Source organism: Aquarana catesbeiana, linkage group LG11 (assembly GCF_042186555.1).
Source record: "Aquarana catesbeiana isolate 2022-GZ linkage group LG11, ASM4218655v1, whole genome shotgun sequence".
Lineage (NCBI taxonomy): Eukaryota > Metazoa > Chordata > Amphibia > Anura > Ranidae > Aquarana > Aquarana catesbeiana.
The window spans coordinates 255484730-255507819 of record NC_133334.1 but is presented as its reverse complement, the minus strand read 5'-3'; the positions used below and the strand labels follow the sequence as shown (position 1 = coordinate 255507819).

General features: G+C 46.5%; 2 protein-coding genes across 2 annotated transcripts in view; one reads left to right on the top strand and one right to left on the bottom strand.

Annotated features, from left to right (window-relative positions):
* Positions 1-13746, top strand: part of LOC141112691 (uncharacterized) — a 36600-nt gene extending 22854 nt beyond the window's left edge. The window contains exons 7-10 of the mRNA XM_073605696.1: positions 4635-4791; positions 7155-7302; positions 11431-11586; positions 13147-13746. Of these exons, the coding sequence (XP_073461797.1) occupies positions 4635-4791; positions 7155-7302; positions 11431-11586; positions 13147-13279 (594 nt within the window). The 3' untranslated portion in view covers positions 13280-13746. The remainder of the gene's footprint in view (positions 1-4634; positions 4792-7154; positions 7303-11430; positions 11587-13146) is intronic.
* Positions 13747-15978: 2232 nt separating this feature from the next.
* The window catches only part of LOC141112692 (fatty acyl-CoA hydrolase precursor, medium chain-like), a 41656-nt gene continuing 34544 nt past the window's right edge, over positions 15979-23090 (bottom strand). Inside the window, exons 14-15 of the transcript XR_012236631.1 lie at positions 21941-22069; positions 15979-16457 (exon numbers count right to left, since the gene is read on the bottom strand). The gene's annotated coding sequence lies outside the window, so the exon portion shown is untranslated. The remainder of the gene's footprint in view (positions 16458-21940; positions 22070-23090) is intronic.

Here is a 23090-nt window from a genome sequence, read left to right as displayed (position 1 = left end):
CCCACAGCAGGTGTCTCCCATCAGAGCCCCCCCCCACAGCAGGTGTCCCCCATCAGAGTCCCCCCCACAGCAGGTGTCCCCCATCAGAGTCCCCCCCACAGCAGGTGTCCCCCATCAGAGTCCCCCCCACAGCAGGTGTCCCCCATCAGAGTCCCCCCCACAGCAGGTGTCCCCCATCAGAGTCCCCCCACAGCAGGTGTCCCCCATCAGAGTCCCCCCCACAGCAGGTGTCCCCCATCAGAGTCCCCCCCCACAGCAGGTGTCCCCCATCAGAGTCCCCCATCAGAGTCCCCCCCACAGCAGGTGTCCCCCATCAGAGTCCCCCCCACAGCAGGTGTCCCCCATCAGAGTCCCCCCCACAGCAGGTGTCCCCCATCAGAGTCCCCCCACAGCAGGTGTCCCCCATCAGAGTCCCCCCCACAGCAGGTGTCCCCCATCAAAGCCCCCCACAGCAGGTGTCTCCCACCAGAGCCCCCCCACAGCAGGTGTCCCCCATCAGAGTCCCCCCCACAGCAGGTGTCCCCCATCAGAGTCCCCCCCACAGCAGGTGTCCCCCATCAGAGTCCCCCCCACAGCAGGTGTCCCCCATCAGAGTCCCCCACAGCAGGTGTCCCCATCAGAGTCCCCCCCACAGCAGGTGTCCCCATCAGAGTCCCCCACAGCAGGTGTCCCCCATCAGAGTCCCCCCCACAGCAGGTGTCTCCCATCAGAGCCCCCCACAGCAGGTGTCTCCCCATCAGAGTCCCCCCACAGCAGGTGTCCCCCATCAAAGCCCCCCACAGCAGGTGTCCCCCATCAAAGCCCCCCACAGCAGGTGTCTCCCATCAGAGTCCCCCAACAGCAGGTGTCCCCATCAGAGCCCCCCACAGCAGGGTGTCCCCATCAGAACCCCCCACAGCAGTTGTCCCCATCAGAGCCCCCCACAGCAGGTGTCCCCCCGATTCTCCACACAGCGGTACTTACCTTCAGTCTCCTGCGGTGTCCTCCTCCTCACACTGGCAGCAGCATTCTTCCTGCTTCCTCTCTCGGGCGCAATGAGAGAGAGAGAACCAGGAAGTGACATCTGCCTCAGGGCAGATGTCAATCAAATCTGAAGTGCCAAGTAGCTTCCGCCCGGCGCCTGTAGTATGTATTGCTATGGCCGAGCGGAAGCTACTTGGCGCTTCAGAAAACGCCCCAAGGCGGGCTAAACGCCCGCAAATGCAGCGCCACGTCTGCAATCTCGTGATTGCATAGACGTGGCGCTTCCTATAAGTGCACTGTGTCCGGCGTCGCACTGTATCCGGCGTCCGAACACAGTGCACTTAAGGACCTTTTTTTTCCTTTTTTTTTTTTTTTAAAGGGCCAGTATTAAAAAAATTTTTTTTTTTTTTTTTTTGACTTTTTTTTTTTTTGCTGCCTGGAGGGGGGGGGGCGGCGCCCAGGCGCCCCCTATGGACGGGCCGCCACTGATCTTAGCCATGGCTATGATGATCAAGGCTGGTTGCCGAAACGCTTAAGCCACAGCTATTTGTACACTCTACTCAATGAAATAAAAAGTGACTTATTCAGCAGAACGAGTTTTCAGATCTATATTCTACATTTTTATCTAGAGATAAGTTCTATGCTCAGAACTTACTCAGGATGCCAAATGTAGATTTAGAGCAGCCATTCTCAATCAGGGATCCGTTGAACCCAAACATTCCTCAAGAATGGTTGCTACTGGTTCCTTGAGCTGTTGCTAATTGACCTCCCATCTGATAGTGTCTACTTAGTTCCAGGTCTTGGCAAAGTTATTAGTAAGACTGCAGGGGTAGCGATCTGACCGCCGCTTTTAGTTGGAACATTCATTTCAATACTCACCAATGTAAGGGACATTTTCAATGACTCCTAATTGACTAGTCTTAGCAGGGGTTCCTGGAGACCTTAAAATTATTTTAAGGGTCCCTCTGAGGTTAAATGATTGAAAAAAAGCAGACTTGCGGGTATCTACAGACAGCAGAGAACATGCATTGATCATTTATGGTGAGACTGAGGAACATTTGTATGTCTGAGCTTTCTCAACACCTCTCGCTGAGCCTTCTCAAATGTTGGCTGGCTGGGGTGGATTTTTCTTGGCCAGTTGCTGTTGTTTTCGCACAAATAAGCCAGTTCTGGGGGTCATCATAAATGTTCCTCTCCATAAGAACATATTATTGTTTGATGTGACCCCCAAATGTCTGTACAACCCTCACCACAAAAATCTAATCATGGATCACCTCAGTGGTGTCAGCGTTAAGTGCCAATATGTAAAAATACCAATTTGTCCTCCATCCTCACCACCTGGAATACCAACCTTCACCTACTGCCACATACAAATAATGCCAGGCCCCTTGTCAATGGGCTTTTGTTCTCATCAAAGCTTCTCCCGAAATGCAAGTCTATGGAACTGCAAAACCCTTTGGAAGTCAGAAGAAGGTCAATGGCACCTGTTAATGAATTCTGAATTCTTAAACTGATGTCAAATGCCCTTTAAAGCACACTGCCTTACCCTTCCACACAAGCCCAAAGCCCATTGACACAGGCTGCCATATAACTTGTAATCTGAATGTGTAATTCCTATTCACTTTAGATCTACCAAATATATGTGGTAGGAACCTACCTCAACAATCCAGTAACTTTGTATTTAGTCTGGTAGGGTACTTGTTGGTTGATCTTAGACATGTGCAATTAGTTTAGTTACGAATCAAAACTTGGACAACTTTTGTGTTATCCATAGATTCAGATGTAACTGAATTTCCAAATCACAATAGTAACAAATTTAAAGAAATCCAAAATAGATTATGCTGAAACCAATTATTTGAATTTGAAAATGAATTTGAATTTGAAAATGAATTCAAAACATATTGCAATAAATGCAGTAAGGTATAAAACTGAAATAAGATAATGATTCCTACTTAGGCTGCTGAATAGAATGGAATAGAACAGAACTGAATAAAATAGAAAATAAAAGAATAGAAAAAAAAGAGTTGAATAGAAAGAAACAGAATGGAATGGAATTGAATAAAATAGAATAGAATAGAAAAGGAAAGAATAGAAAAAAATAGAACAGAATAGAATATAAAAGAATAGAATAGAAAAAAAAATAGATAGAAAAAAATAGAATAGATTATAATATAAAAGGATAGAATAAAATAGAACCAGTATAACCATCTTCACCAATTCTAATTTCAAATTTCAAAATTCTAATTTCCAATCGATTTGAAAATACTGAATTTTATTGAAACCAATCTGAATTTTATGAAACAAATCATTCTAACATAACGAATATGACAAAATTATTATCTTAACTAACAAATCTGGAACTAAACTAAACACATTTTCCTGTCGCATATCTCTAGTTGATCTAAAGAAGATTGTTCAATCAGATTGCACAATGAATGGCCAGCTTTAAATATATGACTTAACGTACCCAGAGCTATATACAGTATCCTACCATTGGTGTAGAAAAGATATCAACTAGGGTTGTCCCGATACCACTTTTTTAGGACCGAGTACAAGTACCGATACTTTTTTTCAAGTACTCGCCGATACCGATTACCGATACTTTTTTTTTAATGTCACGTGACAGTGTTTTTTTTTTCATTTTTTTTTTTTAACAGTGCTTGCTTTTTTTTGGGGGGGGGAGGGGGTGAACGTTGTATGTGTGTGTTATTTTTTTTTTTTTTTACAATTTTTATTTTTTACAATAATATTTCTTTTATTCTTTATTGTTTTTTTTTTTTTTTTTTAATCAGCCCTTTTGGGGGGCTTTGGTGAGATATCAGGGGTCTTAACAGACCTCTGATATCTCCCCCTTGAGACAGAGAAAGAGACAGAGGATAGAGATTCCCCAGTCCCTTTCTCTGCAGCGTCAGCTGCACTGACAATGAATGGAGAGAAGACAGCGGCTCCTCTCCATTCATAAACTGACACATCGTAATCACAGAAGATTACAATGTTTCAGTTATGTGAATGGACAGAGTCAGCTGACTCTATCCATTCACAAAGGAAGGAGGGGGAGGACGGAGGAACTGAAGGGGAGAACGGAGGGAACAGATAAGAGCAGAACGAGGGGACAGCGGAGAGGGACAGATAAGGACAGATAAGAGCAGAACGGAGGGGACAGCTGAGAAGGACAGAGGAAAGGAGGGGGCACGGAGGAGGATGCAGTGACAGTCAGCTGTGAGCGATCACCGCTGTCTGTCACTAAAGCTGGTGAAAGCCGCTGGGGGAGAATCTTGTAACTCCCCCACACGCCGATCACAGCTGACAGTCAAGGTATCGGGGGAGGCATCGGGAGCATTTGCCCGAGTACAAGTACTTGGGCAAATGCTCGGTATCGGTGCCGATACCGATACTAGTATCGGTATCGGGACAACCCTAATATCAACAGTTTGATTTAATTCGTGAAATCCATTATATAAAAAGAGTGGAGAGCCATGATGTCACTCTTGGGGACACTCCCCTGATGGATTGCAGACCCCCTTAGTGAAGGATGAAGTCATGTAGTATAATGATGACATCACACAAAGGCTTTGTGAAGTTCTAGTATTATAGGGAATAATGTCCCCTCTTTGTATTAAACATCTCTGATTTCCTCTCTACCTTTATAAATGACGTCTGTTTTCCTGCAGCTGGTGGTCTTGGCTCCAATTATTCCCGATAAAGATCCATCGTATACCTGCGCGGTGGGAATTCAGACCCTGATTGGGCTGCTGGAGAAATCGCAATCTAACAAGACGCAGGCGCTGGCAGCTGATTGTGTGGCCAGATTGTCCCACTGCCGGGCAGGTAACACAATGACCAACATGATGCATGTATTGTATGAAGGATGGTGATGTCACGGAACCAGAGCAGGAGCCGCTGTGTTCTGGCTCCATATGCCAGATATTTAGGGTGAGGTCTAAACTGAAGTACTCCTCCTAGTCCCTGATCTAATCTGGGGTTTGTCTCTAAGCAGGTGCTGACTGGGGTATTTCTGTGCTGGTTATGTTCAGTACTTTTGGGATTAAGTATATTATTGCTTTGTATGTTGCCCAGCAGAGGTGGTGCTTTTGGTAGGTAAGGGTTAACTCTGATGGCCAGGTTTCCCTGGGCCTTTCTGAAGAGCACTGCCCTCTGCTGGACAAAACATATAAAAATGGAACTGAGTCTAGGTCAAGAGTTATTTGACTAGGGAACTGCTAAGATGTAAGCTGCCACTCTTCTGGGTTACCACCCACTGTGGGAGTCCAAGAGTTATGGACTTATAGGAACCCATGCTGCCAGTCACTGATTTACTGCCAGTTATGGATTATTGCTACCAAATTATAGATTAACCGGCAATAATAGAATCTTGTCCTGCAAAGCACCTTTGATGGAATATACTACCTAAATAATGTATGTCTACCTTATGGGGTACTACAACAAGGGCACTTAGAGAGCGTTGTGAGGAATGTTTGTGGAAATATCTTGGAGAACTGTTTTTTGCTATCCTCAAATACTTGTTCAATGATAGGTCAGGGGCGAGTCCTGAACCAGGCTATACTGCTTATGCCGCGTACACATGGGCGGACTTTTCGACCGGACTGGTCCGACGGACTTTGCGACGGACTTTCGACAGACTTTTGAGCGAACGCACTTGCCTACACACGATCACACCAAAGTCCGACGGATTCGTACGTGGTGACGTACAACCAGACTAAAATAAGGAAGTTGAGGTTTTCGTCCGTCGGACTAGCATACAGACAAGCGGATTTTTCGACCGGACTCGAGTCCGTCGGAAAGATTTGAAGCATGTTTCAAATCTAAAGTCCGTCAGATTTTCGACTGGAAAAGTCCGCTGAAGGTCCGATGAAGCCCACACACGATCGGATTGTCCGCCGGACTCGGTCCATCAGACCAGTCCGATAGAAAGTACGCTCGTGTGTACGTTGCATCACCTGCAGTATATTGTGCAGAAAGGTCCAGGTACAAGTGTAGCACTACCTCCACAGGAGCCGCTGGATTTCTGGTCCCTCTATTCCTGCACTGCCAGGCAAAACGCAGTTCCAACTAGCATCTAGATACAAGTAATCAGTCCATGTACTTGTTTTTGCTTTATTGGGAAACAACTTGGATAGGGTATAAGGATTATGGGATGTCCAACATGACTTGAACAAACATCAGATGATGACAACTTCCTTCTGTATGAACACAAAAAATGAAGATCTTAAACTGTACTCCCTCCTGCAGTCTTGGATCAGTGGCAAAGTTCTTTACAAACCAGGAACTCTCAGTCCCCTTAGTGAAATATAACAAAGTTTCAAACTATATAGACAGGAGTATTGTATCTCCTCAGTAGAACCTCACACAGTTCTGATGCTTGCAGATACTACCAGCCCACCTAGCTGCTCTGAAGAATGCCCCAGGACAAGGGATTGAGATTTAGCTCAATGCTATCCCTGCAAAGTATGCAAAGTATGCTATGCCCTGCAGTCTCTCCCCTTGTATGTCCCTGGGTACGCTGAGGTACTCACACTGTCCCTTGCTCCTCACTGCACTGGGCAAGTGTCCTGTTCAGGCTTCCTACTGTCCCCGATCTTCCCATGCCAGTCAGGATGTCTTCTGTACAAGACCCAAAGATAATGGAAATCCCTCACTTAGGCTTCCTCTCCTCATCTCCCAGCCCGGAGGCAGATTCCCCCCAGCCTCTAGGTCCCCTCCCAAGCTTTACAACAGAAACCACATAACACCATCTTCCACCAAACTCCCCTGCTGGCCAGGCTCCATGATATTTAGGGGTTAATCCAGACACCCTGGCAGGGCTTTCTGCCTAAGGACCTCCTACCCTCCGCCCACTAACTTCCAGAAGCTTCTCCAAGCTTCTAGAACCCAGGGGGAGGCACTAGAGACCTGCCCCTCAACCTGACCTACAATAACCCGACCTAATTACAGACTCACACAACTAACATGAGTAAACAAATACATTTAACTACACTAGTTGCACACTGGAGGGTGCTACAGAAGCATACAGAAAGTTAAGCCACTATTCTTGGATTGTATACTCAGAAAATGGTGAAGCTAAAGGCTCAGCATGAGAGCTAGGCAACTAGCATTTTCAGAAGCAGGTTAGTAATGGATGAAATTGGTTGAGATATTAACTAGGGACCTGTGATCTCTCCATGTTCCCTCAGGTTTAGCGGCTGCCATGGTCTCCATAGATGTTGTCAGCTTCCTGTGTCGTCTTCTGTCAAGTCCATCCGAGCAGGTGAAGGGCTCCGCCGCCATCGCTCTGAGCTTCCTCAGTCTGCACCCTCTTGCTGAAAGACAGTTGCTGAGAAGGTATCTGAACAGATCTTAACTGAACATTGGTATGGTAGCCCCAATCCAAATTTAAAGCAGAACTAAAGCGATCAAAATGGTTTCCCAAAACAGTTACATTCATAGCCTGCTGTGAATAATAACTATCACAGTTGCTTGTGTTCTCAACCGAACTGTCAAGCCACCCAATAGCCAGTAATTGATCACATGACAAGTGCAAATCAAATAGAGGCTAAAATGGCAGCTTCCTTGGCTGTAAGACCCCTTTCACACTGGGGCGGTTTGCAGGCGGTATTGCGCTAAAAATACCGCCTGCAAACCGCCCCTAAACAGCCTCCACTGTTTGTTCAGTGTGAAAGCCTGAGGGCTTTCACACTGAAGCGGTGCGCTGACAGGACGGTGAAAAAAGTCCTGCAAACCGCTTCTTTGGAGCGGTGAAGGAGCGGTGTATTCACCGCTCCTGCCAATTGAAATCAATGGGACAGCGCGGCTATACCGCGGCAATACCGCGGCTATAGCCGCGCTGTACGAGGGATTTTAACCCTTTTTCGGCCGCCAGCGGGGGTTAAAACCGCACCGCTAGCGGCCGAATACAGCTGCAAGAACGACGGTACAGCAGCGCTAAAAATAGCGCTGTTGTACCGCCGATGCCCCCACCGCCCCAGTGTGAAAGGGGCCTAAAGGATAGAGCTTGTATTAATAAGCACATCTATCAATAAGCACATCTTCTACTGTTTGTTTTGTGTTTGTACTAAAGTCAGTTTGTTCTGACAGAAAGAAATATATATTTATGGTTACAATAAAGCGTAACTTTACCCAAAAGAGGAAGTTCCACTTGTTTGCATCCTCCCACCCCTCCACTGCCACATTTGAGGGGGAGTGGGTACCTGGTTTTGACAGGTATCCTCTCCAATTTACAGCTCAGACCATGGCAAACTGAGCCAGAAGTTTGGCCCCCCTCCTTTCCCTACAGTCTTCTGGGACACATCACAGGACCATTCACAAGGCACAGCACGGCTTGCACATGCACAGTAGGAAATCGGCTGTGAAGCACCAAGGCTTCACTGCCTGTTTCCCTTACTTGAGATGCCGGCGCCTGCACCCGAACCTGATTGAACAATCGGCTGGGGTGACAACACCGCTGGATCCCTGGACAGGTAAGAGTCCTTATATTAAAAGTCAGCAGCTACGGTATTTGTAGCTGCTGACTTTTAATTTTTTGGGGGGAGCCTGGAGCTCCTATTTAAGTTCTAGGATAAAGGCTAGGGTTAGGTCTGTGGTTAGGTTTTGACTTAGGATAGGGTTAAATCTAAGTTTGGGCATAGGGTTAGGTTTAGGACTAGAGATAGAGGTCATGTTTGTAGCGCATACTCCTGGAAATATGCTCAGGTTTCAATCTAGTAGATTGCCCTGTGACCAGGCTCACATTCTCAGTCACACTTTTCCTCAATAACCAGTCCAGGGGTGTTATTGTTTTTATTTTTTATCTCAACTTGGATAGGGTTAAGGGAATTGAGTGGGATACTCCAAAAACAGAACTATGTACAGATTGAGGACGGTGATCTCCTTTCTGTGAAGCTGATGCAGAAGTCCTTCTATATAGAAAACTGTGGACTTGGCTTTGTAGTAGAAGCAGTTAACGGCACACAAGCTTCTTTCTTTAGAGCACCAAGAACAGAATCACGTCACATAGAACTAGATAGACTGAGTTCTTCAGGACACCAGGTGATGTCACCTTTAGCAAACACACAACTGACTCTCTAGCACAGGAGTAGTGGCTGCAGCCCAAACATCTCTAAGATCTCTCACAGCAGTCAGTACTGACGAATGTCCAGGGACAGTCGGTTGTCTCCTTCCAACATTCATGCAACATCTTTCTCCAGTCATACCAGACTAGATCTTCAGACAACAGCCCCTGAGTCAGCTCTCTGTAGCTTTAGCATCCAGGCCCTTAAGTCTCCCACCTGAGGCCTTATGAACAGGAAGCAAAGGGCAACGTTAACCTCCACGTTCGACTGATCCTCTTCATGAAAAGACCACAAGCTCACTGTGTCCCAGAGAATATATACAGACTCCCAGCAGCCTTCAAGGCCCTGCTCCCTGGGATTTACAAAGGGAAGTGCCCCATGGATTATATGGACATAGGAAGTAAACCAGATATTCAAAGAGTATTATAATGTAAAAAAGTACAAAATGTATTTATATGACATAACAGCAGAATTGGTGCACAAATAAGAACACCTAAAAACAGTATTTCTTTATCGTACATCACGGGACACAGAGCAGCCATAGTAATTACTATGTGGGTAATTGGCCACCTTCAGGTGATTGGACACTGGCATAATAAAGACAGGAAGTTCCCCCTATATAACCCCTCCCATACCAGGAGCACCTCAGTTTTTTTGCCAGTTTCTAAGGTGTTGGTCACGGTTAAAGAAGTACTAAGTGAGCTCTGCAGGAAGATCCTTTATAGGATCAGTGGGGCTATGCAAACGGATCCTTTCAAAATGCCAAATAAGCTAAAGTGGATGGTACCCGGGCCTCGTGAAGGAAGAACGAGGTTGTTGCCTATAATTCGTCTCTTTGAGAGCTGGACTCTGGGACCCAGCAACCTTGGTCATAACAAAACCAAAGGCTTGCTCTGGCAGAGTGCTATATAGGTCCAAGGCAGTGAGACTCTACAGAGAGGACCCAGTCCTTGAAGGTCTGTTATGACATGGCCCGCCATGATGGATGAAGGTTGGGTCTGTCTGTGATATTCCAGCAGTACTCTGCGGCGTGATTGGTAAGTGTAAGAAGATCCTTAAGTTGTTTTTTTTTTATGGACTTCTTGTATGAGTAAGATGTTGTCATGCCTATTGTTCACCACTAGAAGGTGCAAACTAAACACCCGTACTATCAACATACCATACTTCTCGAGGCTCAGTGTCAGCATTGCTTGTGGACAGCCTTGCCTTCTCCACTCCTGTCAGTGTTTTTATTAGGATTTGGGGAGCCCTCGCCCCCTGAGCGCTGTGCATCCAAAAAAGGGGGGAATGAGAGAGGGGAGGTGTGCTACGTCACAGGGGGGACGACAAGCATGATATATATGGCGCATGCACGAGGCGGCTGCCTTTAAACACTCACTCTGTAGTGAGTTTGACTGAAGGAGAGACACAGCAGCATATCTGGGCACGTAAGCAGTATATGGTATTGAATACAGGCATTATCAAGGCACATCCACTCAGCATCAGCCTGGGCACTGATAGGCAGATAAAACAGTGCTTGACTAAAGCTCAGCAGCAGATGCATTTTATGGTAGTACCTCTGCTTTGTGCTTAGGACCATGTATTCCTGAAGGAGGAATGGAAAATCAGTAAGGAAGAGCGCAAGGGCGCCGCAGTCAGGGTCGGTGGATCCTAGTCTCGCTTCCACAGTATCATCCTCCCCTGATAGACCTGAAGTGGCTGACCGGGCTGAGCCATTGTCTGCTTCAGGCATTGTAGCTACTTCCAACACTCCAGCCTCTGCATACGTCACTAAGGACGATTTGGCTGCAGCATTAGCTGGTTTGGAAGGTAAGATAGCTGATTTGTTTGCGTCCTCCTCCCAGGCTGGAAGGAAGCGCAATAGGTCCCTCTCTCCTACCCCAGGTCCCTCAGGGGAGCAGGAATGGGTAGAGGATGTTGAATCACTCTTAGGGGACCAAATAGGGAGGGAGGAAGGTTCCTCCTTTGGAGGTTCAGCCTCAGAAGAACCCTCCTCAATCTTGCAGTCCCAGAGGCTGCTAGTTCAATCCCTTACGGAGTTGGTCAATTCGGGATATAAGTTGCCCCTGGCAGAGGTGGCTGAAGTTCCTTTTTAAGCTATGGGTTCATTAAAGCCCCCTAAGGGTTCTCACGCATTTCCTATGCACCCAGTTCTGGAGCAACTTATATATGCAGACTGGGATCACCCAGATAGGCATTTTGTTCCTCCTAAGAGATTCTTGCTTCTCTATCCTATAGAAATGGAGTGTAACAGCAGTGGATGCTGCTATCTCTTCCGTGAATAGGAGTCTCACTTGTCCTGTAGACAATGCCCAGGTGTTTAAAGATCCAGTGGATAAAAGATTGAAATCTTTGCTAAAAGCCTCCTTTGCTGTGAACATAGTCTCTGCTCTGGTTGCAGATGCCGGGAGGATCCTGAGATGATGAAAGTTCTAATCTTCTACAATAAGAAGCAAAGGTGGCCGAAAAACTTTCTGGAGCGCTGGAGACACATGAGGGCGCTGACTCTGCCACCCATCCGGAATCTATCTACAGAGGGGCACACAGAGCCCAGGAGGTGAGCAGGGCCCATACTCATCCCCAACTTTTTCATCTTTGCCTGTTATAAGGGGTTCCCTCACTGGGCTGAGTTTATATGTCGGCACACCTACTGTGCCTATTAAAGACAAAAACAAAACATTCCATTGCTCAACTCACCAACCAGTCTGCCAACTGACCAAATTAACCTGTCCAACAGTCTGCGTTAAAAACAGGGGTTTAGTTAGCACGCATTTGCAAACGCATGCATAAGCTGCAAGGCCTCTTCACGGCACCCTGTGTATGCTTGCAGTCCTCACGCTACTGAATATATAAACGTCTCCACGATGGAAGCACATGCATTAAATGGATAGATGAGGGGCAGGTGGGCCTGGAGGCAGCCCAATCCCCCTCAAAGGAACAGGAGCACACTGGACACCCAGCAAGAGCACAATGGCAGCAAAGGTGTACAGTGTGTCCCTGGACCATATTTACCCCAGTAACAAACAAATGGCCCCTGCCCCCACCTATAACTGGCCTTCACAGCAAGGAGCACATGGAAGGGCTATCACACGAAAGACAAAAACAGAACATTCCATAGCTCAACTCACCAACCAGTCTGCCAACTGACCAAATTAACCTATCCAACAGTCTGCGTTAAAAACAGGGGTTTAGTTAGCACACATTTGCAAATGCATGCATAAGCTGCAAGGCCTCTTCATGGCACCCTGTGTATGCTTGCAGTCCTAACGCTACTGAATATATAAGCGTCTTCACAATGGAAGTACATGCATTAAATGGATAGATGAGGAGCAGCTGGGGCTGGAGGCAGCCCAATCCCCCTTAAAGGAACAGGAGCACACTGGACACCCAGCAAGAGCACAATGGCAGCGAAGGTGTACAGTGTGTCCCTGGACCAAATTTACACCAGTAATAAACAAATGGCTCCTGCCCTCACCTATAACTGGCCTTCACAGCAAGGAAGGCCAGTTATAGGTGGGGGCAGGGGCCATTTGTTTGTTACTGTGCCTATTATTTGAGGTTCCCACCGATCTTGGGTCTGCACACCAGCTCCACACATTATGGGGGGTCCCGCCAATCCTGTGCTGAGTTCCTGGGTCTGTACACCTGCTATGCCCATTATAAGGGGTTCCCACCATCCCTGTGCTGGGTTCCTCAATCTGTACACCTGCTGTGCCCATTATGAGGGGTTCCCACTATCCCTGTACTGAGTTCCTGAGTCTGTACACCTGCTCCACCCATTATGGGGGGGTCCACCATCCCTGTGCTGAATTTCCAGGTCTGTACACCTGCTGTGCCCATTATGAAGGGTTCCCACTATCCCTGTGCCAAGTACCCGAGTAAGGAATTTTGTCAGGGAAATCTCACTGTTGGAATATCCAAAATATATAAGAATCCAGGAACTGACTGAGCCCACCAAGTTCCACCTATAATTAAAATACCAGTTTTTGTGAAATTGGCCCTTTAAACGTTCCTTTATGTTTGTAAATATCATTTGCTGTAATACTATTTCTGTTCTCTTTCATGATAAAATTGGGAGGGTTTTCATTGGCTGAGAATAATGCTTCTCCATTTTCAGGCATATGCGAATATTTGTGACGTCAGCCGATGATCAGACGAAGATGACATGGAAGAATTCTGCGTGGACTGACACCCCCACAGATCCATCACTTCCTGTCGGTGGGAATGTTGTCAGTTTTCTCCATCAATGAATAAAAAGATTTTCCATCCTGAACAATGAAGCAGCATCATCCCCATCCGCATTAGAAGATCAGCAGCAAAACTGTGACCAGATTTATCTGTAGCGAGATCAGAACCAAGTCACCAAAAAAATAAAGGTTTATTTTAGGGTGGATACAGATAAAAATTGAAAGCAATATTTCAGGTGTTGATGACTTTCTCTCCTGTCACATAACATCCTGTCCTCCGATATCCAGATCCAGACTGCTATAGCCCACATTAGGCACAACTCAGAAACCAATTAACCAATGGCAAAGACAAAAACACAACCAATAGAACTGGTCCAATAAACTAAAAAAATATAAAGGGGAGGAATAATGGAAATTTGTCTCATGGATGGAGGAACTTCTGGTTAGTTTGACCAAACTTCTAAACTCTTGAACCTCCTGTAATACTTAATTTCCAGGCCATTTTACAGTTTTATGTGCTGTGATAGTTTGACACACAATTACTCCTTCATGCAACACTAGATACAAAATAATTGTAGAACTTTTTTTTTTTAATCTTTTTTATTGGATTTTAATATAATTCTATAGTAAAATCCAGCTTCTTTCTGGTAATTTTAAACCACTGATTTTTTTACAAATTATATATCTATAGGAAAAAGAACCAAATTGTAAAAAAAAAACCTGTTTCCTATACATCAGGAGTATTCAAACTTTGTAAACAAAGGGCAGGTTTACTGTCCTTCAGGCTTTAGTGGGCCAGTGGGGTAGAAAATGCCCTGATGTTAGTGGAAGTAAACAATGCCTCATCAATGGTTTTAACGGGAGGAATAGTGCCCCATCCTTGTTGTCAGTTGGGAGGAATGGTTCACCATCATTGGTGTCAGTGGGAAGAATAGTGCCCCTATCATTGGTGCCAGTGGGAAGAATGGTTCTCCACTAGTGGGAAGAATAGTGCCCCTTAATTGGCTCCAGTGGAAGGAATGGTTCTCCATCATTGGTGTCAGTGGGAGGAATAGTGTCCCATCATTGGTGCCAGTGGGAGAAATGGTTCTCCATCATTGGTGTCAGTGGGTGGAATAGTGTTCCATCATTGGTGCCAGTGGGAGAAATGGTTCTCCATCATTGATATCAGTGGGAAGAATAGTGCCCCATCATTGGTCCCAATGGGAGGAATTGTTCTTCATCATTGGTGTCAGTGAGAAAAATAGTACCCCATCATTGGTGGCAGTGGGAAGAATGGTTCTTCATCATTCCTGTCAGTGGGAGGAATAGTGCCCCATCATTGGTGCCAGTGGGACAAATGGTTCTCCATCATTGGTGTCAGTGGGAAGAATGGTTCTCCATCATTGCTGTCAGTGGGAGGAATAGTGCTCCATCATTGGTGTCGGTGGGAGGAATGGTTATCCATCAATGGTGGCAGTATATAGAATGGTGCCCAAAGGGCTGGAAATAGGCAAGCAAAGGGCCACATTGGGCCCATGGGCTGCAGTTTGGAGACCACTGCTTTACATTCTGTTATAAAACCTATCAAATAAAAATGTACGAACACCCCTAAAATTACCCCTTTTTGGAAAGTGGACAGCCCAACCTAATCTAATTTGTTGCCACTTTTTTGGCAATGAAGAAACATCCTGGTATTGGTGATTAAATCATGGAGTTTGGATAAAAGACCCTGATGTCTCATTACAGAGGACCAGTCACAAAAAATAACACATATGAGACATTTTTTGTCCTCTATGCGATAAAAATAAAGTTTAGTGAAAAAAAAAGTTTTTATAAATAAAGTTACTTAAAGCACTTAAAATATGCCCTCCAAAAAAGTTTGACACCCCCAACTCCACATACATGCACATACAAACGTAATTACACATCAGGGGCACCTGCGCATGAAAGCATTGATACACATTAAAGTGTTGCCTGTGGAATATATAGGATACCAAAGTTTGTTGGCATTTCTCAGAGCACCCAACTTTAGGGCTTGACATGTGGGGTATCAATTTAGGCAGCACAACCTCATTCTTTGGATTTTTCTAAACCAGTGAGCTCTGAAGATGATATCAATGTCTTTACAGATGAACTGTCCTCTCCAAATTTCTCATGAATATTCGATATATACGTCCAATACAGGTAGTATGTCACATCAAGAACTATTGTCCAAATATGAGGAATCTTCATCATCATGTCCATCCACCCCTTTAAGGGGACGCAGCGGCTGGACACACACAGCCCTAATTCGACAGGTGTGCAGGAGTGGGTGAGTGGCCCTGAATGCACACAAATTAGGACCTGTGTTCCCCGGCTGCCCAGCTACTCCGTCCCCATAGCGTAACATAGGCTGACAGAACCCTGCTGTTGGTGGGCTTGATGGTTGGCACCCTGCTGTGGGTGGCTCCTCTGTACAGGGCAGTTTTTTTTTTGTTTGATTTTGAATATTGGTTCATCTGGATCTTCTGAAGATGATATCGACATCTTTACAGATGAACTGTCCTCTCCAAATTGCTCATGACTATATCGGTATATACGTCCAATACAGGTAGTATGTCACATCAAGAACTATTGTCCAAATATGAGGAATCTTTATCATCGTGTCCATCCACCCCTTTAAGGGGACGCAGCAGCTGGACAAACACAGCCCTAATTTGACAGGTATGCAGGAGTGGGTGAGTGGCCCTGAATGCACACAAATTAGGACCTGTGTTCCCCGGCTGCCCGGCTTCTGCATCCCCATAGGGTAACATAGGCTGACAGCACCCTGCTGTTGGTGGGCTTGCTGGTTGGCATCCTGCTTTGGGTGGCTTGCTGGTTGGGACCCTGATGTGGGTGGGCTTTTTGGCTGGCACCCTGCTGTGGGTGGGCTTGCTGGCTGGCACCCTGCTGTGGGTGGCTTGCTGGCTGGCACCCTGCTGTGGGTGGGCGTTTTATGGCTGGCACCCTGATGTGGGTGGGCTTGCTGTCTGGCACCCTGATGTGGGTGGGCTTGCTGGCTGGAACCCTGCTTGCACACACTGTCAACTAAATACTACACACCACACACACACCACACTACACACCACACACACTACATACTATATGTTGACAGGCGTCCTCAGAACCAGTGGATGTTTAAGAATCCAGGAATGTATATTTTCTTTCCTGGAATGTCCAAAGCCTTTACATCTATCGCTGATGGAGGAAGTCGACAGTTTGTTTCCATGTCCAAGGGCTGCAAAATGAAAAAAGAAATATGAGATTCTGTATTCATAGATATCTGACCCAAGTAAATATCAGGATATTGCTTAAAGCCCAATTCCAAAAACAAGTATAAATTACCCTTGCAGTAATTGTGTGGGGGGTTGGGGGGGATTTTTTGCCTAGGGGTAGAGGAATTAGGCGTAATAGTTTATTCCTTGCTTTGGACAGCCTTCATCTATGCAACCAATTCCTCACAGACCCTCGCTAAAGCTTTCCCAGCCACGGTCACATTCTTACCCCCTCACATATAATGTAGGACTGATATGCCTGCATGATGATGCAGAGGTTTTAGGGCTAGGTCCCTCTTTCTCTGCCCCTAGAGTTTACAAGCAATAAAACATTAGGGTGCAGGGTGGAGTGGGGGTGGTGGTTGCCTACTGCGCGATTTATTTATTTTTTGAGTTGGGCTTTAACATTGACTAACTTCTTGAATACAACCTAGAACCTTCTTCCTCTTTCCATGCAGTGGAGGAGCAGATAGGATACAAATCTAGAAGCAAACAACATGTCTGGTCCCATGCCTTAAACCACATCATGATGGTCAAAGCCAAATGTCCTAGACACCCCAGACGTTGTATTATGAACCATTGCACCTTCTCACTTCAACTATCACTCAGCTGTGCATCATTGGGGTTTATTTACTAAAACTGGAGAGTGCAAAACCTGGTACAGCTCTGCATGGTAACCAATAAGCTGACATTTTTTTTTGTCAAAGCTTTATTGAACAAGCGGAAAGTTAGAAGCTGATTGGCTACCCAGTGGCGTAGCGTGGGGGGTGCAGGGGGTGCCGTGGCCCCGGGCGCAATATTTAGGGGGGCGCCAGTGTGTGTCACTGGCTGCCTCCTCCTAATTTCTAATTTTGTGTCCCCGGGCTCCGGCCGCCATGTTAAGTGTCCGGCGCCCTGTGATTGGGTGTATGGGGGTCATGTGAGGCGCCCCGCCTCCGCACATGACCCCCATACACCCAATCACAGGGCGCTGGATACTGAACATGGCAGCAAGCAGAGCCGCCGCTGTGTTCTCCTCCTCATCCGGATCCATGCAGCCAGGATAAGAAGGTAAGTGAGAGTCATGTTACTGGGAGGGGGAGGGAGGGGGGCGAGAGAGAGAGACTGTAGGCAGGACAGTGTAGTGTAGTATAGTATGGAGGTCAGTGTAGTGTCACTATGGGGGGCAGTGTAGTGGACAGTATAGTCAGGGCTCCAGGCCTGATGTTCTAACCAGCAGGAGCCCGGGAGGAAGGACATCTCCCATGCTGTTATGATAAGGTCAGTACATTTGTTAGGGGGATGTTGTGTAATTATTGTGCTAGGGGACAGACTGCTGCTCCCCCCCATGTAATGTGCTCTCTTGTGCCTTGCAGTGTCCCCATGTAATGTGCTGTGCCCACCATGTCATGTGCCTTGCAGTGCCCCCCATGTAATGTTCTGTGCCCACCATGTCATGTCATGTGCCTTGCAGTGCCCCCCATGTAATGTGCTGTGTCCAGTATGTCCTGTCATGTGCCTTGCAGTGCCCCCCATGTAATGTGCTGTGCCCACCATGTCATGTCATGTGCCTTGCAGTGCCTCCCATGTAATGTGCTGTGCCCACCATGTCATGTGCCTTGCAGTGCCCACTATGTAATGTGCTGTGCCCACCATGTCATGTCATGTGCATTGCAGTGCCCCCCATGTAATGTGCTGTGCCCACCATGTCCTGTCATGTGCATTGCAGTGCCCCCCATGTAATGTGCTGTGCCCACCATGTCCTGTTATGTGCATTGCAGTGCCCCCCATGTAATGTGCTGTGCCCCTATGTAATGTGCTGTGCCCACCATGTCATGTCATGTGCCTTGAAGTGCCCCCCATGTAATGTGATGTGTCCAGTATGTCATTTGCTGTACATTGCAGTGCCCACCATGTAATGCGCTGTGCTGACCATGTCATGTGCTGTGCATTGCATTGCCCTTCATGTGATGTGCAGTGCCCACTATGTCATGCTGTGCCTTGCAGTGCCCACCATGTCATGTGCTGTGCCTTGCATTGCCCACCATGTAATGTGCAATGCCCGCTATGTAATTTGCAGTGTCCACCATGTCATGTGCTGTGCCATACAGTGATCTCACCATGTAATATGCAGTGCCCACCGTGTAATGTGCAGCGCCCACCATGTCATGTGCACTTCCCACCATGTCATGTGCTATGCTGTGCCCACCCTGCCATGTGCTGTGCCCAGCATGTAGTGTGTTGTGCCCACTGTGTAATGTGCTGTGCTGTTCAACAGTGCCCACCATGTCATGTGCAGTTCCTAACATGTAATGTGCTGTGTCCAGTATGTCATTTGCTGTACATTGCAGTGCCCACCATGTAATGCGCTGTGCTGAACAATGTCATGTGCTGTGCATTGCATTGCCCTTCATGTGATGTGCAGTGCCCACGATGTCATGCTGTGCCTTGCAGTGCCCACCATGTCATGTGCAGTTCCTAACATGTAATGTGCAGTTGCATTTCCCACCATGAAACGTGCTATGCCATGCAGTGCCCACCATGTAATGTGTTGTGCCCACCATGTAATGTTATGTGCCATTCAGTGCCCACCATGTAATGCGCTGTGCCCACCACGTCATGTGCTGTGCCGTGCAGTGCCCACCATGTAATGCGCTGTACCCACCATGTAATGTGCTGTGTCATGCAGTGCCCCCCATGTAATGCGCTGTACCCACCATGTAATGTGCTGTGTCATGCAGTGCCCACCATGTAATGTGCTGTGTCATGCAGTGCCCCCCATGTAATGCGCTGTACCCACCATGTAATGTGCTGTGTCATGCAGTGCCCACCATGAAATGTGTTGTGTTGTGCAGTACCAACCATGTCATGTGCTGTGCTCACCATATAATGTACTGTGCCTACCTTGTAATGTGCTGTATTGGGCAGTGCCAACCGCGTAATGTGCTGTGCCCGCCATTAAATGTGCTGTATCCATGTATCCACCATGTAATGTGTTGTGCCAACCATGTGATGTACTGTGCTATAACCCCCCCTCCTGTGTAATGTACTATGCTGTGCCCCCTACAGACTCACCCCCTCACTCCCACCCCCCTCTCTCTCTCATCCCCTCTCTTTCACCCTGTTTTTTTCTCTCTCTCCTCTCTCTCTCTCTCTCTCTCCCTCTCTCTCTCTCTCTCTCTCTCCCCCCCTCTCTCTCTCTCTCTCTCTCTCTCTCCCCCTCTCTCTCTCTCTCTCTCTCCCCCCCCTCTCTCTCTCTCTCCCCCCCCCCCCCTCTCCTCTCTCCCCCCCCCCTCTCTCTCTCCCCCCCCCCCCCTCTCTCTCTCTCTCTCTCTCTCCCCCCCTCTCTCTCTCTCTCTCTCTCTCTCTCCCCCCCCCCTCCTCTCTCCCCCCCCCCTCTCTCTCTCATCTCTCTCTCTCCTCCCCCCCCCCTCTCTCTCTCTCTCTCTCTCCTCCCCCCTCTCTCTCTCTCTCTCTCTCCCCCCCTCTCTCTCTTTAATTTAAATTTCACAAAAAATTGTTTGCGTTTTCATTTTATTTATTTTCATAAAAAGGCCCACCAACATCCTTAGCACCAGGCCCATGATGCTCTTAATCTGGGCCTGAGTATAGTGGTTAGTGTAGTATAGTATAGTGGTCAGTATGGTGTAGTGTAGTATGGTGGACAGTGTAGTGTAGTGGTTAGTGTAGTGGACAGTGTAGTATGGTGGACAGTATAGTGCAGTATAGTGTAGTGGACAGTGTAGTATGGTGGTCAGTATAGTGTAGTATAGTGGACAGTGTAGTATGCTGGTCAGTATAGTGGACAGTGTAGTGGTTAGGTGTAGTGGGGACAGTGTAGTATGGTGGTCAGTGTAGTATAGTGGTCAGTGTAGTGGTTAGTGTAGTATGGTGGACAGTGTAGTATGGTGGACAGTATAAGTGTAGTATAGTATGGTGGTCAGTGTAGTATGGTGGTCAGTGTAGTGGTTAGTGTAGTGGACAGTGTAGTATGGGTGGACAGTGTAGTATGGTGTTCAGTATCGTATAGTGTAGTGGACAGTGTAGTATGGTGGTCAGTGTAGGTATGGTGGTCAGTGTAGTGTAGTGGTTAGTGGTAGTGGTCAGTGTAGTATGGTGGTCAGTATAGTGTAGTATAGTGGACAGTGTAGTGTGGTCAGTGTAGTATGGTGGTCAGTGTAGTATGGTGGTCAGTGTAGTATGGTGGTCAGTGTAGTATGGTGGTCAGTGTAGTATGGTGGTCAGTGTAGTATGGTGGTCAGTGTAGTATGGTGGACAGTGTAGTATAGTGGTCAGTGTAGTGGTTAGTGTGGTGGACAGTGTAGTGTGGTGGACAGTGTAGTATGGTGGTCAGTGTAGTATGGTGGTCAGTGTAGTATGGTGGTCAGTGTAGTGTGGGTGGTCAGTGTAGTGTGGTGGTCAGTGTAGTGTAGTGGTCAGTGTAGTATGGTGGACAGTGTAGTATAGTGGTCAGTGTAGTGGTTAGTGTGGTGGACAGTGTAGTGTGGTGGACAGTGTAGTGTGGTGGTCAGTGTAGTATGGTGGTCAGTGTAGTATGGTGGTCAGTGTAGTATGGTGGTCAGTGTAGTGTGGTGGTCAGTGTAGTGTGGTGGTCAGTGTAGTGTAGTGGTCAGTGTAGTATGGTGGTCAGTGTAGTATGGTGGTCAGTGTAGTATGGTGGTCAGTGTAGTATGGTGGTCAGTATAGTGTAGTATAGTGGACAGTGTAGTATGGTGGTCAGTATAGTGTAGTATGGTGGTCAATGTAGTGTAGTATAATGGGACAGTGTAATGTAGTATAGTGGACAGTGTAGTGTAGTATGGTGGTCAGTGTAGTATGGTGGTCAGTGTAGTATGGTGGTCAGTGTAGTATGGTGGTCAGTATAATGTAGTATAGTGGACAGTGTAGTGTAGTATAGTGGTCAAGTGTAGTGTAGTATAGTGGACAGTGTAGTGTAGTATGGTGGTCAGTGTAGTGGTCAGTGTAGTATAGTGCGTCAGTATAGTATAGTGGTCAGTGTAGTGGACAATGTAGTGTAGTGGACAGTGTAGTTCTCAGTGTAGTGGTCAGTATAGGAATCCGGTAGGTCAGTACTATTGTATTTGAAGGGACTCAGGGATAGCTAAAAGTCCACAGGTTGGGGGGGGGGGCGCAAATTACTTGCCTTGCCCCCGGGTGCTGACAACCCACGCTACGCCACTGTGGCTACCATACACAGCTGCATCAGATTTTTCACTCATCAGTTTTAGTAAATCATCCCCATTGTGTCTGATGCATAGAAAGTTTCAATTTTATTTACTTCTCCCGTAGAAAATGAAATATTGACTGATTAGTCTGTGAGGTTTTCCTACAGGCTGGGATATGTCTGTACCCCCCCTACATTAGCTGTAAGGACTCAGCAATGCTCCTTACAGTGTGTAACAATCTTCTTTTTGAATCCTCATCCTATAAAGATTTGTGTACCTACCTGGCATACTGAGAAAGGGGGCTGTCCTTTCCCTTGTTCCAGCGACTTCCATTCAATAAGCCTCATGAATGAATGCCGTCTTATGTCTCTGCCGACTCCGAGCCTCTTGTCCGGACATTTGCATAACAGCTATAAAAGAGAAATTAAGTTATTTTGAGTTTATTTTGCACTTTTTAGAAAAAGAAAAAAAACCTCTGACTACACTGCGTCTCCTCCTGGGCGGTCCTTTCACCCATTGGAGGATCATAGTATGTGAAAACATATATATAGCCAAGTACAGGTGCTGCATGTCTACTGACATGGATGGAATTCATATTATATTCCAGCACAACAAATGAGTACACATTATGATGTGCCACCATTAGATCACTTCTAACTGCCTGAGCTCTTTAGATTGGTGGAGACGCTTAAAGTAGAATTACAGCCACAAGAAAAGGGAGGAGATTGGATATTTTTAAAGATCTTTTTTTCTTCTCATTAACATAATTTATCAGCACAGGGCGATAAAATCAGTTTGATGAATGGAGTTGGAAAGGGTTAAAACCTCTCTGTTAGGTTGTGGTTGCTTTCTGTGTCCCCCCTTGGTGAGACTTCCGTGTCCCCAGGACAGGATATGAAACAAAATGTCCACAACAGGGACACAGACAAGATTAAAATGACGGCAGGTGATCTAATCCTCCCCACTATATTCAAAACAATAATACATGGGGGGGAGTTCTGCTTTAATAACCTCATACAATGTGCACATCAGTGATTGACCCCATGTGGCATCATCTTCTGAGCCCTCAGCCCCAGGGTGAAGTATTCCCATTGGATCTTCACCATGGGATGAAGAAAAAGGGGAAATAAGGGGAGCGCTGAATAAATGTGAAAAATTAGTGTGTAAAAGATAAATATTTTAAATAAGAATATAAATACACCCAGTGTTGACCACAAATAATAAATTCTAGTCTATAATAACCAGCCTACCTATGTGAATCTAGCATAAATAAATACAATTACTGGGACTAAAACCAATAAAGGATAATGGTGTACAATAATAATTGTACAACCATAACACAGATAAGTGATACCAATAATGATAACTCAAATATACATCATGAAAAATAAATCAAATATACAATGAATAATAAAAAGTCCATCAAAGGTG